General features: G+C 38.5%; 1 protein-coding gene across 1 annotated transcript; it reads right to left on the reverse strand.

The window, feature by feature from the left end:
* Window positions 1-1,623: 1,623 nt before the first annotated feature.
* On the reverse strand, window positions 1,624-15,615 carry LOC124285939. The gene is made up of 3 exons (XM_046722232.1): window positions 15,350-15,615; window positions 11,221-11,320; window positions 1,624-3,347 (listed from the first exon to the last, which is right to left on the reverse strand). Exons 1-3 carry the CDS (start codon window positions 15,451-15,453, stop codon window positions 3,216-3,218), a joined length of 336 nt encoding a protein of 111 aa, XP_046578188.1. The 5' UTR covers window positions 15,454-15,615; the 3' UTR covers window positions 1,624-3,215.
* Between the last annotated feature and the right edge of the window lie 3,751 nt (window positions 15,616-19,366).

The following is a 19,366-nucleotide window of genomic DNA, read 5'->3' on the forward strand; positions in this document are numbered from 1 at the left end:
TTAACGGTTCTTAAGATATTCCAATTCGTACGTACGTACGGACGGAGCCTAATACTAAATCGCGCGGCGGGGGACAACAGTAATATAGTACGATTATTCCAAGAACGGAAAAGACAGAGCGCCGAGTCCTGGGAACACCTTGGAATGTAAAGACTAGAGTGTACACCATCATACTGCCAACTTGCTTGAGTGGACAAGATCACCATAATCTACGAATGACTATTAAATAATATAATCGCAAACATTACAGACAAATCCCCTTTGATGTGTGCTCAACTGGTTTTGCAGATCTGCTTCGGGATTGAGTTTACATCCTTATGGATCCTGTGTCAACTCAAATTCAACATCCTTATGGATCCTGTGTCAACTCAAATTCACGCATGATCCAAACTATAGCTTCTCCTAAACAATCTCCAAACTGATGAAGTATCAACCCTACACACAGCTAGTCGTGTACATCTGTAAGGTACTAAATGTGTGGATGTATGAAGAAACTCCTCTTCTTGCACTTCCCTCTGAGTGAGCCTTCTGGTCTAATGTGATATACCAGAGACATTCAGATGACCTACCTACCCAAGGGAGGTGTTTCCCAGAAATTTTGATATGTGCAAGCAGTGCACTGGCTTGTTCATGACTTGCCTGAAGTAAGTGTGTTCAGTTTTAAATCGCTTTTAGCTATTCCAGCAATATCAGTTATCACGGTAGGGGACACCAGAAATGGGCTTCTCCAGAAATGGGCTTCACACATTGTACCTATGTGGGAAATCGAACCCAGGCCTTCGGGATGACAGGTGAATGATTTAACCCCCAGGCTACCCCACTGCCCCATTTACCTCAAGACTGGTGAGTGAAAAATAATTGTGATAAAAGGACTAGCACCCGAAAACTTGCCCAGAGCCTTTCCCATAATATATCTGGCTGTGGAATGAGAGGAAGTTAAAAAATTCAAGATCCAACAGGATGTCTGTTGTGATAACTGTTAACAAGGTGTTGAAAGCAGACCATAAACAAATACATCCTAAAACAGTTTAGGTTAATATTGCAGATTCCACACAGAAAATACTTCATAGAAATAAACACTTTAACAATTCAAGAGAACAATTTGCTCCCAATACTGTCAAATTAATTAATATTCGTTCTGTGCCTTGAAATGACATACAAAAACTGATACTGTGGCTGACCAATAACCATTTTTCCAAACCCCTCTACAACTAACATCTCCCATTCTATTCTACAGCTCTTCTACCAGGGAGCAGTGAATATTGAGTTTAGTCTCACCAGACGATGGAGCTTGTACCTGCACTTTCCATAATCAAGTCATGTATCAAACGAGACCATGTCAGATGCCTGACATGATGGTTAGTTGATTAATATAATGTTAGCAACAAACATTTCACAGCTCAACCAATGAGATCACAGATATAGATCTTTGATTACTACATGTATGTATGAACAATACTAAGTATACAAGTGCACAACAGTCATTCTACATGCCCCCATGTGTATAAGCAGTAATCTGGACCAGTGTGCGAAATAGTTTCCAAGTTTTGCTAGCCAGTCGGGCAAGCTATGCCTGAAAGATACTACCCCGAATTTGAATGCAGAAACAGGTTTCATCATTAAGCTGCTAATATGAACATTTTTATCAGGTCATTATCCTGCATGATTTAAAAGTGTATTATAACGTATCAAGTCGGAGAGAGTGATATTTTACAAGATGACCTAATGAAAATTCACAAGCCAGTCGGGCTAGTAAGTATGGATATTTACTGGCCCGACTGGATTTTTACTAGCCACAGGCTAGTGGGCCAGTGACTATTTTGCACACTGATCTGATCTGTGATCTATAGACTTTGAGTAAATCTGCACGATAGCCTGCATAATTCTGCATTATATGAGTTATAAGTATCTACTATTACTGCTATAAGAAAACACTGCCCACATTGTGGACACAAGTACTTACAGCTATATATGCTTGAAACAAACTCAAAATGTGTATTGCATCTAAACATTTAGATAATACCCATTTCCTTGGCCATGGATATTTGTAGAGAGAGAAACATTTCCTCTTCACACTTCTTACTTTCTCGCATATATTTCCTAAACCACAAGATGTGTTCCAGTTTAGCCTAGCTATCAACAGCATTCTCTTGAGTTTCATCTTACAACAAGTTCTCCATATTACACAAGTTGACCCATCACATGAAGCCCTTCACCTGAACATTGGATTAAGAATATACTCAGAAATGTGTTTTCCTTACATTACCCTTTCACTCACTGTTGGGGTACAGTATGGGGTATTCATAATTAACAATTACTTTTCTTGATAAAAAAGAATAGAGTCAGAATTGGAAATCATAGTGTCCATCTCAAAGAATGACCAACAATTGCCTGCTCTTGAAATGAGGTACATGTGACATGATTGTAAAACACATTTCTGTAATAAAATAAACACTGAGGTAAATACATCATTCAATCTGTTTTCCAAGTAATAATAATTCTCCCTCATGGACAGGCAGCCTGTCTCCCCTCATACTCTTTTTGGCAAACTATCATGAACACATTCTTCCTTAGCCAAGCTTAGTTCCAATAAACAGAACTATTTTCGCCATTATATATATACTTTCTCCAGAATGCTTAGAAAATGGATCTAATTTTACAAAATGTTTCGCCTATAGAGCCCCAAAGACTCCTAAAACTAATCCCCATAAGACGCATACCACTGCATTCAGCTGTCAGATTGCCTGAAACTTTGAAAGAACCCGGGGGTCACAATAAATAAGTTGGTTGTATCATTAACACTGAGCTGACAAATTAAGAACATAGGGCATATATTGTGAAACAAATACTAATGAATTATTATGAATAATTATCAATCTCCCGTTTCGCAATCAAGTAGATTCTAAACTGGGAGACTGCTTGAAATCAGATTGATATGTTTATCTAAATACATCTGTACATGATTCTAAGACCGTACACCATTGCTGTGGTGCGTATCTCCTATGTTTTCTTAATTATTTCCAACCATATCTTGCATATGTTTTATCCGTACATACGCCGATACGACCCTTATCTGGAGCCCTGAGATGTACACAGTATAGTCGAAGCAATGAGTAAACTGTCAACAACAGAGCAAGTTAAGGTGAAAGAAACTCTGATGCACAACAAAACATGATAAGCCTAATGATTGTCTGTGTTCCCCTGAAGATGTGATGTTAGTGTACAAATATGCTGGTGTTGACCTTCAGGTCCACCTTGCTGGGGTCAATCTCCCACTCCAGATAGTCGAAGTAGAGCTGGTACACCATGTCAGGGACTGGTCGATTCCGTGACAGTCGTTGAAGCATCTGTAATTAACAAGGTATTCAATATCAGTTCATACTTCAAATGAATCTCATTATATTGTCCTATTTTACATCATGTAGAAGATAAAGTAAATTATTTTTCACAGACAACCTTGCTGTCATTTATCAACATCTTATATCTAAACATTTTTACCCTGAAAACAACATAATCCTGAAGTTTGGTTGTCACACATTTCAAGAATCTGTGCAACAGATGCCCTTTCATGTTTCACTATCCATAATCAGTTGTGTGGATAAAAAATTTCTACTGCCCTATCACCAATGTGCTGTACACCCTGTGTTGTTGATCCATATTAAAGCTTGTGAAGATCTAATGGACTGTCACAGTCATGGGCTCTGGTCATGGTCACAGTCTGACAACAATGGAATGCTTATGTTGGTAATGCTTGTGGTGTCTGTGGCAGGAAACAGAAGCTCAATCAAGTCAACATGAACATACAAGGGGTTCAAACACTAACATGTCTCCACATGTATGAATCGAATCTAATACTAGATTTAGACTGAGGTATGACTTCTGAGTCCTGTCCAGTCTGGCCATACAGTTTCCAATCAACTCTATGCCAAGGTGAAGGACCAGGCTGAGGTTTTGCCATAATAGAAACCAAGTGTGTAACCATGGCTGTAGCAGGGTGCTACTGGGATTGTGTAGCCTGCAGTGAGTGATCTTCTATTCATGATGTTCTGACCATCAGTTAGTTACATGACTCTCAGCGTACATGCATTGACCAGGGAAAGTTTGAATCCGTGTTGGCTGGTGAGTAACAGGGGGGCTTTTCAAAGCTGGCTTGACAGCTTTATTCACACGAACCCACATTTCCATGTTTACTGGTATATTGTATTATCATGTAATCTTCATCAATGGACGGATGATCTGGCAGAAGCTGGTCTCTATAGCATATAGCTGAAAAAATGCCAATGTGATAATATATTTTCACTGGCAGGGGAAAATCATGCATTTCAAAAACATGCAATTAATATCTGTACTGTTTAGCCTGCAGCTCTCCTTGGTCTGGTTAATAACTTGCTAGATGTTCATAGTTGCCCGTCACTTAATGTCAGTGACTTAATACAGCCATAACTCCCAAAATTTTGAGTCACAATCTGACCTGTCCATTACCATGATTACCGTGTTGAGCTAGACTTCAGCATAGTCCACAGTCCAGTGGGGTCCAGTGGTGTCTGTGCAGTCCACGGTCCACAGGAGTCCTGTTGTGACTCACCTTGCATGAAGTATGGACATTGTTCTATCCATAGGATTTCTTCATCTAAGAAAGCAGTGAAAGTAGTGTAATAATTGGCTCTCTGGTGATGGTAGCTGAGACTGGCTACTTCTAATTAACCATGGCCATGCAGTTTCCAACAGTAACTGTTGCTTGGATGGCATCTGTAATGCATCCTCTTCATGATCATCTGTTAAGGTGGTGAGACACCTGTTTTCAGGCAACTGTTGTTACTTCATTAGCTGTTCAAATTCAGTATGAATGATTGTCATCAACAAGACCACAGATAGAGAACAGAGCTCCATTCATCTGTCCTCTGGGGTACAAAGTGAACCCTCTCACACACACAGGGTATAGCTGACAACAGAAAGGAAGACACCATCCATCCCACAACATGTCAACAAATAATCACTCATGATATCAATTAAATTAAATCAAACAAAATAAATAAGGTTCTAAGTATCCAACACAAATAACAGAAAATATGAATAATTAGAGGTGTAACAAACTACCAATATACTCAGAATTTAGGAAGAAGTGAAACTTTCTTAACTTCCATAGGATATTATCCACATGACTTATTATGGATAGCTAGTTGAATATATATATATGTGTGTGTTAATAGCCAAAATATTAGTTCATCACTACTAAATCACACCAATATATAGTTTCATAGAAAAAGGGAAATTTGAAAAATATGTGTGAAAATCCACCTACAAAAACGACCTACATTAATTATTGTTTCAGGTTAGTCCCTTCACTGAGTCCATCTGTACACAGGGGTGTGTCACTCTTAGAAAGAGCGTTAGAAAGACATATAGGTATATAGATCCTACCCTAGTACTATATAAAAGGAAAGGGATGTAATGACGGAACCAACCCCCCTCCTCAATCAAAGTTAGATTTCACCATGTAAACTATTTTTAAAGCCCTGTCGAGGCCTACGGATCGAAAGCGAGATGATTTCCCTACAAAATGAGCGATAAATGGTCACAATCGGATCATTATTTCAAAAGTTATATGCCACGACTCACCGAAAACAGCTACCTCCGCAATTCCAAGCCAAAATCATGGATCACCTAAGACAGCGTAAACTCACCTTTTAAGTTCGTTTATTAATTCCAGCCATGTTGACAGCACCTATGTAGGGCTAGATTCAATTGGCAGCGGCATTCCACGGGTCTAAAAAACTTATTGCAACATCTACAAATAATTTCCTCGACAGTAAGCAGGCATTTTCTCCAAAACCATCGCAATCATACTCACTTGTCGGCCATACATGGCCTTGACATTCAAGTGATCTGAGAAGATCCGCAGAAACTGAATTGGGCCATCCGATTGGTGGAAAATATAATATACTGTAAGATTTTGACTGTTTGCTAATGGGCTCGAAATATGAACTTTGCAATATTCCTTCTATTTTGGATGATGTACGGAACAGTAAATTGTTAAAGATTGCATATACTCTAGGGGGGTACAAATACATAAATCACTAACTGGCATCGCTATAAATGAAACCCTGTCATTAAAACTACTCACTTCGATCTTTAATCAACTTAAATCGACCTTTTTGACAACAGTGCACAATTCTCACCCGCGAACGAAATTTCAACCAATCAGAGCGGGGCGTCTCTGTGACGTCATATGAGGAATAGATATGAGGGCCGATGCAGAATTCATCTACATTTCAGGGGGTAAATTATCTTGTTTACAGGTTTGTATGAACCTGAAATCCTGACAACTGTTGTGGAAAATGAAAGCTATATGTTCTCACAATCTTCTGTCATATAATTTTGTCTCCTGCTTTGCCTAGTTTCCGAGTTACAACTTGTTTTCATAGACGATTCTGTCAAAATCGCTTGGCGTCGTTAGGCCTTATTTGTATAATGACTGATCCAAATTGATCCCATTTCTGTGTTTTTCTACCTCGATATTTAATCATGTCATGTAAAAATATGACGTCTATTACGCGTGATATTATAAATTGACATTTCATTTATTTGAATCGGTAAACTAAACAACCCTATTTTGCCATTGCTAGAAGAATCTGAAATTTTACTTAGGTAAATAGGTACATACAGTTTTAGCACACAGCAAATGCTTATATGTATTTCTTATGCAACAATGAAGTTCTGTTTGTATTCTCAAAACAGTTTCGGGCCCATAAGTTTTCACATGCAATTAAAATTGCATGCAATACAGCAATTAATACTCCCTCGTTGTAACCCGTGTTAGGTGGTATAAACCTACACGTTATTTGTCATCATTCACTTGATGGTCAGTTAATGAATTTATAACAGGTATAATTAGTGGTAACACCACTTAGATTACCCGACAAAGGTTCCCATTTGGCATTTCTTGTGTCTGGAGTAAATATTCAACATTATAAACATCGATCAAAGGATTAACCGATAACACGCTGATTGATTGATTACTTTTATCTTACACAGCGGATTTGTCAAAAGGTAGTGTTTATGTATGTAGATTTATTAATCTATACTGAATACACTCTGTCGTTGCTGTGTCTGCGTAAAAAACAACGTCCTTCCTTCAAAGGATTAACCGCTAATACAGTGATTGCTTGCTCATTATTGGCTAACTAAATTACCGTTTTTAAAGAATGTTGGACATTATGCAATCAGTTGCCAGGTGTGCTATCTTGGGTGACCAATGAGACTATACACCAATGTGAAATACCTGAAAAGATTTATCACTTTTTCGTATATTAAACTGTTAAAAGACACATCACTTGGAACAGCTGCAGATGAATGGCATATCACTCGGTTTTTTTATATTGATGGATACATTCCTCGAACAAGGTAATAGCCTGACATTGTTCCTATAAATTTATTCTGTTTTAATTTTAATATTTGCATTTTGTTTTTATTCATTTGTCGTAGCATTCAACAGAATTGTTGTTTTCGCCATGAAGTGTAATGAGACATACTAGGGTGTGTGTGCGAATTATGATTCACATTGGCAAACTATAAAATGTCCAGATATTACAGTCCTATTATAAATGCACTATAAGTATCAGCAGATCGTCTGCTTTTTATTTAGTTTCAAAATGCATACAAGTATGATAATAAACTAATTAGGATTATAAGACCAAATATAAAGACGTACATTGACTAGTATATACATACTGGTGAGTGGATGTTAACCACGTGAATGTAGCAAGAAAGTTATCGCGCAGTATTGTCACTTCGACCCCCCAGCTCGCTTCCGTGGAAGAAATCGCTTATGTTATAAGTTGTGTCATGCAAAATGCTTTTGGTTATGATTCAAATACATATTTAACTACTTGAGTAGAAAGTAGTTTTGATTTTCTAACTTGATGAAAACAAACCATTATCTCATTAATTCTAACAGACTTTAGCCCGTGACTTCACGATTTTCAAAAATGGCGGCTACTGTCGTCGAGAACATCAGCCAGTCTGAGTATAAATGTTATTTAGGTTTGTTTTCACCGAGTTACAAAATCAAAACTACTTTCTACTGGTAGTAAAATATGTATTTGATTGATGGTCAATAGGATTTTGCATGACATAGCGTATAACATAACAATTTATCTCGTGGAAGCGAGGTGGGTGTCAATATAATACTACTTACAGTATTATTGTTACTTCAACAACAACCTCGCTTCTGAGGCAGAAATCGTTATGTTACAAGTTGTGTCATGGAAAATCTTTATGGTCATCAATCATATACATATTTTACTACGACTAGTAAGTAGTTTTGATTCTTTAACTTCCGTGAAGCGATCTGAACACAAGTAAGATATCGTTTCAGGCTTCCACAACGCTCGCTTCGCACTCACAAACATAGCCCATTTAGCACGAACTGTGGGGTCCTGTGGAAATCTGTGCATGGCGACACCATTGCCCGACCTCTAGGAGCAATTGACGACAACGCAACGATTTGGCATGTCTTCGTTGATGTCGAGAAATCATCAAACTGACGAGCTTGCTACACACTTTCTATACAACTAACTGAAAATCCTTCCTCATATGACGTCAATGCAGTGCTCTGGCGACAGAGTTACGTAACCTGTCTGTGGTTTCGTTGGCGGGCGAGAGTGAAGCAGGCGACTTTTTGGCAACTTTTAATCGCTCGGTACTAATTAACCACAAGTTTTTAAAGAATGAATTTGGTGTTCCCCATAAGACTGACCACAAATCTTTCATATGTAATAGTTAAAAGAGTAAACAAAAACAAAGTTTATTTGTTCTTTAAGAATATTTTTAGAAGTTGTAAAAATGCTTTTGATATTGATTCATTTTTAGGAAATTATATTTATAAATATTTAACCTCTAAAATTATTCTTAACAATTTACTGCTCAGGTCACTTAAATGTCAAGGCCATCTATGGAGGACAAGTGGGTATGATCGCCGATAGTTTTGGAGACAATGCCTGCTTACTGTCGAGGAAATGATTTGTAGATGTTGCAATAAGTTTTTAGACCCGTGGAATGGCGCTGCCGATCGAATCTAGCCCTACTATGGGTGCTGTCAACATGGCTGGAATTAATAAACAAATTTAACAGGTGAGTTTTCGCTGTCTTGGGTGATCCATGATTTTGGCTTGGAATTGCGGAGGTAGCTGTTTTCGTTGAGTCGTGTCGTATAACTTTTGAAATAATGATCCAATTGTGACCATTTATCGCTCATTTTGTAAGGAAATTATGTCCGTAGGCCTCGACGGGGCCTTAAAAATAGTTTATGTGGTGAAATCTAACTTTGATGAGGAGGGGGCGGTTACGTTGTTACATCCCTTTCCTTTTATATAGTACTAGGGTAGGGTCTATATACCTATATGTCTTGCTAACGCTCTTTCTAAGCGTGACACGCCCCTGTGCATCTGTATACATGTCATGTGCACTAATTATTTCAGGTTAGTCCCTTCATTGTGTTTACCTGTATACATGACAAGTGCACTAATTGTTTCAGGTTCGTCCCTTCATTGTGTTTACCTGTATACATGTCATGTGCACTAATTATTTCAGGTTAGTCCCTTCATTGTGTTTACCTGTATACATGACAAGTGCACTAATTGTTTCAGGTTAGTCCCTTCATTGTGTTTACCTGTATACATGACAAGTGCACTAATTGTTTCAGGTTAGTCCCTTCATTGTGTTTACCTGTATACATGACAAGTGCACTAATTGTTTCAGGTTAGTCCCTTCATTGTGTTTACCTGTATACATGACAAGTGCACTAATTGTTTCAGGTTAGTCCCTTCATTGTGTTTACCTGTATACATGACAAGTGCACTAATTGTTTCAGTTTTAGTCCCTTCATGATTGTTTCAGTTTAGTCCTTGTGTTTACCTGTATACATGACAAGTGCACTAATTGTTTCCAGGTTAGTCCCTTCATTGTGTTTACCTGTATACATGACAAGTGCACTAATTGTTTCAGTTTAGTCCCTTCATTGTGTTTACCTGTATACATGACAAGTGCCCTAATTGTTTCCCTTCAGTTAGTCCCTTCATTGTGTTTACCTGTATACATGACAAGTGCACTAATTGACAAGTTTCAGGTTAGTCCCTTCATTGTGTTTACCTGTATACATGACAAGTGCACTAATTGTTTCAGGTTAGTCCCTTCATTGTGTTTACCTGTATACATGACAAGTGCACTAATTGTTTCAGGTTCGTCCCTTCATTGTGTTTACCTGTATACATGACAAGTGCACTAATTGTTTCAGGTTAGTCCCTTCATTGTGTTTACCTGTATACATGACAAGTGCACTAATTGTTTCAAGTTAGTCCCTTCATTGTGTTTACCTGTATACATGACAAGTGCACTAATTGTTTCAGGTTAGTCCCTTCATTGTGTTTACCTGTATACATGACAAGTGCACTAATTGTTTCAGGTTCGTCCCTTCATTGTGTTTACCTGTATACATGACAAGTGCACTAATTGTTTCAGGTTCGTCCCTTCATTGTGTTTACCTGTATACATGACAAGTGCACTAATTGTTTCAGGTTCGTCCCTTCATTGTGTTTACCTGTATACATGACAAGTGCACTAATTGTTTCAGGTTAGTCCCTTCATTGTGTTTACCTGTATACATGTCATGTGCACTACCGGTAATTGTTTCAGGTTAGTCCCTTCATTGTGTTTACCTGTATACATGTCATGTGCACTAATTGTTTCAGTCTGGTCGCTTCATTGTGTTCATTGGTATACATGTCAAGTGCACTTTCAGTTTGCTTCCTTCGTCATATCTGTTATATGTTCATGACATAATCACACAACTCATAGTAAGACTACACAGGAAAGTTTCTACCTCATGATTGGGAGCACAGTGGCTGAAGACCTTTTTGAATCATGAAATATGATAAATTTGGTTAATTTGCCCTGGTTTCATTAAACTGTTTTCAGAATACTTTAGGCCTAGTCCTTCATAATGGATTGTGGTTTTCACAGAAGCTAACTGTTTCTATCCATATGCACACAAACTGAATGACAAATTAATATGAACTGCACGTTCAGATGGTCTATGTCTGACAAAGTGTCCCAAACATGCAGATTAGACCTGTTCTGATAATGAGTTCTCATATAATCTCAATATGTTCTGCGTATGTGAGCATAAATGCTGATGAGAGCAATAATATAACAGTATATTACCTGGTAAGACTGCCATGCCATGTTAGCTTGTACTAAAAAGAGTCCTATGAAAAGGCTGAAGCTAAAGATGGCAAGAAATTGGAAAAGCCCATCATTAAACCTGGAAATAAAAATCAGAAATGAGTGTTAACAAATGATAAAATCGTTACCTATGTGAAAATTGATTTGTCTCAAAACATTTGCAGAATTAAAGGTGCAAAACTGAAGCAGAGATAGAACAAGTAAATCATGCAACACATTAAAGAAGCTGATTAGCCATGTCTTTGCATTATTACTCTACAAGGATTCATCATGTTTAGTGCATAAAGGACCATTTTTGGCTGAGCTTACTTCATCATGTTAATGGAAAGATCTTACTCAACTGAGGCTTTAATCCTCTCAGTGCTGACGTTGTACCCATTCAACAGGAGTGTAGCATAATGACTTTCCCAAACTTGCAATAACTACCAAGTAGAATTTATAACTATCAAGTAGGACTTACATGTCATTTGAATTCCAGGTATGTATGGGATGCACAAATGCTATATCTAAATTAGGGCTGCGCAATATAACCGGTTCAGACATGAAAACGATACGTATTGCGATACGTTGATCGAAAACCGGTATTTTGACATGCATTCGGAAAACTTGGTAACACTCGGAAATCTTCGGATATTTCCGTTTTTTACACTGTAAGTCATGCGTAGTTTTTATTAAAGCTTAATCAGGCATAGTGATTTTGTTGTGTTTTTGCTTTATAAATCAAGCATTAACTTCCTGCAATTTATTGCAATACATATCGCAATACATGCTTTCGCATCGCAATATATCGCAATATGAAAATTCTCTGCAATACCCACCCCTAATCTAAATATATAAACTTTAAGTAGTTTATGTATCTTATACTATCCTTATAAGATTATAATTTGTTTACAACTGAAAAGAGTCAAATGTGAAACTAAAGAGCATTGGATTGCTGCTAAAATAATCTATGAACAAGATAAACAATAATAAGAAGAGCATATTTTGCTCTGTATGGGTCTCAAGCATTAACTTCCTGCAATTTATTGCAATACATATCGCAATACATGCTTTCGCATCTCAATATATCGCAATATGAAAATTCTCTGCAATACCCACCCCTAATCTAAATATATAAACTTTAAGTAGTTTATGTATCTTATACTATCCTTATAAGATTATAATTTGTTTACAACTGAAAAGAGTCAAATGTGAAACTAAAGAGCATTGGATTGCTGCTAAAATAATCTATGAACAAGATAAACAATAATAAGAAGAGCATATTTTGCTCTGTATGGGTCACCATGTGACCCATTCATCATCCTTCCCTCTTCATCATCTGCGTCACAGGAGTATATACATTTTGTCAGAAATCACAAAGTGGGCTTGATTCCCATCACAGTACCATTATTGTAAAAACATGTGGTTTGGGAAAGGTGCTTTCAGCATAAGCTTGATGACTTTGATCGAGGTGGAATGGATATTTACTACTACTGGTATTTGTTTGTAATCTGTCAGAATTGGAGGAAAAGTTGATCCTGTATCTTGCTCACATCCCAAAACACCAAACAATGTAGTTCAGCTGGCTGAACTCCAAATAATGGAGCTAGTATATAATATGTTTACCAAACTTTTTCAACCCAGTAATCCAAGGGCAAAGGATTGGCCTATCTGTATGTTATTGAATGGCAACGTGAATCTACAGACTACAATCGCTAAATCCGATGTTGCATAACGCATGAGTGCAGTAACACTGAAGGGGTATTTGTCGGCACGGGTACTACAGATATGTACCCCAGGTACATTTCTGTATACAGAAACGTACCTTGGCCATAATGAGAATACAGAAAGGTACCCTAGGACGATTCCATTCCCATTGTGTCGTATTCTTGACTGGAACTGTCATACTGTTGTATTAGATACATTTGATTGCGTTATGTAAGTAATGATAATACACAGTAACGGATATTTTGCGATGCACTCGAATACCACTTGGAGTCAGTTGAACGGCAACAACTACATATGGTTTCGTTTTTTAATTGCGGAATATGGACTCGTCCGCCTTTTAGGGTACCGGGTACGTTTCTGTATTTTGACTTTGTTTATGTAGCGGCCATAAAGTTTCCGAGTCCCGTGCTGGGATTTGAACCACGGACCTTCTGATCAGTAGTCGGACGCCTTGTCCACATGACCAAAGAGGTTAACCCTGTCAGCAAGCTGACAAGGTAAGGATGTCATCTGTGGGATGACTCCACGCCCTGCCACGGCCTACCTTTAGAATACAGCACCACAAACTTTAAAAATACGTCATAATACCCTTTTACGTAATGTAATGTGATTTTGTTCCAATGCCCTATGACGCCTGCATGGCAACACGGTTGTCCGGCTCAGCGAGTGCGTATAAGCTCCGCTCACTGGTGTTTCATCTCTACGAGCTAAGTCATTGCATAAGCCCAACGATGTTGAGAGTTTCCAGTAGTTGTATACCGGTGGATGCGCAATATTTTGCAAGCACCAGTTTGAAATATTTTTCTTTTTTCACTAATACGCTCATATTTCTTTGTATTAGGGGCTGCTGAGGTGTTATGTTTTGTGTATTTTGTAATTTTTTAAATTTACATATATATCTTTGTCATTCAGTAATTTGCACCATTACATAGAAATGTGTTTTATTAGTATTTTATTTTTCGAAGCGGTAATAATGCATTACACTAGACACGTCAGTCGTGTTTGTGCCGGTTCGGTCAATGCATTCTATTTATTAGGATTATTTCAAGGGGTTAGGGTTAGGGCTGAGGGTTTAGGGTTAGGGACCTAATCCAATATAGTAGGTACATGTCCGGTGTAATACGTGAGTACCATTTGTTGTTTTTCCTTTTTGCATTTTAATACTTTTTTTTCACACAAAAACGGAAAACCAAAAACGTCGAAAGTACATTATGAAATTGGTTAATGTAGAAAATTTGGGCTTATGGAAATTGGCCTGGAATTTGCACTCAAGCCTCTTTCACACGCAACATAAATTTTGTAAAGTAATGATTCGAAGGCTAACTCACCCTCGTGTCACTACATATGCTCATGTCTCCCTCGTTCCTTAGTGCAATCCACATTATCCTTACAGTGTTCCCAACATCACTTTTCTGTCACAAAATCACTGATTTATAAAAAAGCGCGTCATTCATGCATGCACTGTGAAATCTACGTCTGACGTCAACAACCCTTTTCAGTTTGAGGCATATCGGCTCATTCCACGCCACACATTAATTTGTAGATTACAGAATGGGACAAGTGTGCCAAATGGCATCGGATCCATTCGGCAATAGTCCGTAGAATAAAATCACGAGACACCAAGTCTACCCGGAGCATTCGTAATTGTCCGTGACCTATTCGACTCTTTCCGTTCATTTCCGTGACGTCACAGGAATGACTCGATAAATTTGCACATTGTGCAACAGTGTGGACGTAGCTCAGTCGGTTAGCTGTCGAGCTAACAATCCGAAGGTCGCGGGTTTGTGTCCGACAGGTTCTCACAAACTGGTTGCTTGTCTTAATGACACGTGACCTACCGCAGAGATCATCCTCACGAGAAGTTGTGGTGCTGTATTCTAAAGGTGCTCCCTACATACTCCCCCGTCAACAGAAGGCACGTCCCGTGCCGCATAGTTGGGTACTGAGACTTATTTTGCTCAAATTTGATATGAACGTGCTCAGCCCCATGTTGGGCACCAATGTAGCGGCCATAAAATTTCCGAGTCCTGTGCTGGGATTCGAACCACGGACCTTCTGATCCGAAATCGGACGCCTTGTCCGCATGACCAAAGAGGTTAACCCCGTCAGCAAGCTGACAAGGTAAGGATGTAATCTGTGGGATGACTCCACGCCCTGCTACATTTAGGGTACATATCTGTATACAGAAACGTACCTGGGGTACGTAATTGTAGTACCTGTGCCGACAACGACCCCTTCAGCTGCAGTAACACCAACCACTACAATCTTGTTCATTATTTTTCATGAAAGAAATGCGATTCATTTACAACAGTGTACAGTTCGTAAATCACTAAGTAAACGCAACAGCTGATTCTTTTTAGATCAGTAGCAGATAGATGAGACCATGAAGAAACAAACGTACGGTGGAATACGGATGATTCCCAGCTTGTGGCTTTCACCGACTGAAGTGTGCAATACCCAGTCTTTCATATCGTCAACATCTGGGTCATCGCCAGAAGGCATCATTGTTAGGTGTACTGTAGAACCGACGATCACAGCTGATCCGTGTAGACTTGATGACAATTATCATGCCAGTGAATATGAATTTAAGGGTGTTGCTTTCAACCAAAGGCCAGCAGAAAATGTCTTCGCTCTCAGACCGGAAATTACATTTTCAGTGTCGGAGGTGAAAAAGTTCGTCACGATTAAAAATTGCGATCAAAAGATCGAAATCGGATTCGGAAAGTATTTGTCATAAAAATTAGACGGGTGTTTGAAACTCACGTAAGTAATAGTTCAAATCAAAGCGGTTGAGGTTGTTATTGTTATTGTTAATCATTTTCGATTTGTAATAGGTGTTCACTGACTTTTGATGTGATTTCCAATCTTGCATACTCGTATCCTAGACTAGCTCTTAGTCTCTACAGTAAATATATATAATTTTGGTAATAACAAACAAATCCATTTAAATTGGAAGGGAGCCCAAAGTATCCTTGTGTCATGTAAGTTCGATCACTTAAGAACTGTCGCTGAATTTTCAAAGTTATATTCATATAATCTTTTTTTCAAATATCTTACCTCTAAACTTGTTTATTTATGTCAAACATTTCCAAACTCCAGGTATTTTTACTGCTTTTCCCAATCGCGGCATGGCCGCCCCCCTCACTGTCAACACAAGTGACCCAGAAATCTACGTCACATAAGTTCGATCATATGATTGGCTGGCTTGTCGCGTAAACAGGATGACTTGTAAGGACGATCTCTTGTGTCAAATTCAGAGCTAGAGCAGCCCCAAGTTATTTTATGATATTTATGTCCATGAAACGTTCATTTTATGTTTCAATACTTCTAAAAACGATGAAAAGTCACAAATATTCAGCTTATATAGAAGTATTATGCAGGAAATTATTCTTCAGGCTCATCGTGACGGGCATCAAACCTCAGAATGTCGACAAACACCACGAACTGGCTTGCAAAATCGTAAATGTGTTCTGTGCTGACATGTAGGTTGGGTACATTGTGCCCAGGTTTTATTTATCAATGAGGCAATAGCTCCAACATCATCAGGTACAAATTGACGGAAATTCTCAAAAAAGCATTAGGTTTTCTATAAGAAATGGCCCTTACTTGTTTCCAAAGTTTTAAATTTTGACAAGGATATCACGTGTCTGGACATGTCACAATTAGACCAGCAACGTAAACAAACAGAAGACAGGTGTGCTGTCAATTTACAACTTGTGAAATAAATACTGTTTACATTTTATTGGAGCTGATAAAGTTACATTATTGATCTAGGGTTAAAAAGTAGTTGTTTGCTGAATATGAGCTATAACTTACGTTTGGTAACTTGGTCCAAACGAATAAAAGTGGTGTCACCAGAAGATCAAAGCTGCAGATATCGTTTATCGCTACGTCGACAATTACCATTAAAATGGGCGATCGAAGTCATGACGATCGAACTTATGATACTTGACGATACTTTAAAACACATTCCTTTGGCTACTTACTCTTAGAAATACGTTTCCCCGAAGCAAACTGAAAACAAGCTATTACATAATATGAAAAAACATCCTGCTGGGCAAAAGACAATGCACACCCATGTTTGATGGTGGTAGCCCGGAATGAAATTAACTAAAAATGGATTATCTGATGGTGCTGTAAGGTCCTGTCTGAAAATGGTACATCGTGGACAAGACGTTTGCATTGCAGCTATTGTGTTATCTTCGTCAGAAACACGGAAAGAAGTGTTTGCTGTAGTGGTGTAATTGTTGATGGCAGATGAGAAGTGCATGTTGTTGGGGTGTTTATATATATATATATCCCACTACGAGCTGAATTCGACGTGTGCGATCGGGGTGCACAAACAGTTTCATTGGTAGGGCGGGTGCCCAGTCGCTGTCGTGAGAAGTTTTATTGACAATGGAAATCGGGAAGTAAAGTTATATAAAAAGCAAACAAACATCAATATTATTTACTCGAGATCGTTAATACCACTTCAGATGCAAAATCAGTTGTCTATATAACAAAAAATAGAAAGCGAAAATTCAGTTAGATCAGTCGTCTGCTGGTGACAGGCCACGTGATCACAACACTACCTCGCAGTGCGGAGCAAAAAGTATGGCTCATCGTCGAAAACCCATACAAAATACCCGCATGTTACGAGCGGCAACAGTTTCGCCGATACGATGCCATCAACACTATATTTGTAGGGAACACTTGATAGTTTTATGTGAAATAGATGAATATATCCTTTATCACTCAACGTTAGTAAAATAAAAACTTTAAATGATATTACAGATAAAAAATACGTTTTTGCCTTACATCGTCGAAAACCCCTGACACCGGGATACTTTATGGATATTGGTCATCTTTGGCATAAATTTACACTAACCCCCGATTGAGAGCATTATACTCCAGACTGTTTTAGCACTTATTACATTAAAAGAATCGCACAATGTCAGTCATTACCTCTTCTTAGAAACGTTAGAAACCGGCTGCTCTGACTTTAAAAATGGATGGAGGCAGATTTATCCCCTTTGGCCTGTCGAGTGCTTTCAAGTCTCCGAGCTTTGGATATTTCCCTGCTGTTGGAATTCATTCTTCATCTGCAGCAGCAACTGCAGAGGTGAGATTGGGGCCATTCAGTCTTCACATGGTCTCATGATTTGGGTGTTGCCCTAATGCGATAGCTAGTCTACCTATGTCCCCAAGTATCACCATGGATCGTGACAATGTGAGGCAATGTGTTAGTAGCTATTGTGAGATCTTATAAACTCCCATGTGTTGTGAACATGGTGGTGGCGTGTGAGACTGCACTGTTTTCCAGATATCCAATATAAAATCTGTTGGCATTAAAGTCACCCAGTATTATCCTATTTTTGTATACTGTTTGTGACATTAGTGTTTCCGTGTCTATTTCAAGGTTAACCCTGTGGTATAAGGTAGCTGGGCGTGATCCATTGCCATTTGTACTTAGTTCGATGGACATGGATGATAAGTATTTCTTCATTGTTACCAGGAACAAGTCTGTTCTGTTTCTGTCTGTTCTATGTTGGGATTCTATAGCCCCGTTGCATTGATCGATATTCATAGTTTCAATCACTGTATTATCTGACGACACAGACTCGAATATGTAAAGACTGCGTTCATATCGTACTGCTGAAGTGTTAAAAAAGAAACAAACCTAACCTGTAAACTTCCACACACTTGAACATTTCGGACTTCTGACATGGTGAAGTATATGAAGAGGGGTCCTTATTTAATTAATAGATAACGTAACAATGTGCAGACCACATCTAATAACTTCTCAAATAGTTGATATTCAGATCACTGGTGTCATGAAAAACACTTGAGTTTCCTGTGATCTAAATTCAAAATGACCCAAAACCTAAAGCAGAGTCGATTGTACGATTCCCATGAACATAACAAACGTGTGTTCATGAATCACTATGAAGTGATGATCTGACCATGTAGGTGTTCGGCAAAAGTCATCACATCCTGCCCCACATACACAAGCAAGTCAAGTGTTCACCTGAAGGAACACGGGCACATTTGGTTCCAATAGGGAATTACGCCAAACATGCTAATATCCTTTACTGGTGGTTTGCATGCGTGTTGTAATCTTGATCAACATAGTAACGTGCGATGAGTGTGAGTTACATGCACATGTTACGTGGAATGTGATTCTCAGTAAATCAATGCACTGCCTGCCCAACTTTGTCATATCATTGTGTGCTGGCCACTAGCTATATTTGTGAATGCTGCGGCGGTGAATAAGCGATCGGATAATATTCGTATAGAAATATTTTAGTTATACGTAACTTCAAGTTCGAACACGAGGGCTGACGTGCACACGTGCTGATGTTGCGGTGCCGATTATGACGTCATGAAATATATGAGGTCATACCGATTGTGATGTTACTTGAATCAAGTTGACTAC

The sequence above is a fragment of the Haliotis rubra genome, unplaced genomic scaffold, assembly GCF_003918875.1.
Source record: "Haliotis rubra isolate DU_JTF1 unplaced genomic scaffold, ASM391887v1 Scf370, whole genome shotgun sequence".
Lineage (NCBI taxonomy): Eukaryota > Metazoa > Mollusca > Gastropoda > Lepetellida > Haliotidae > Haliotis > Haliotis rubra.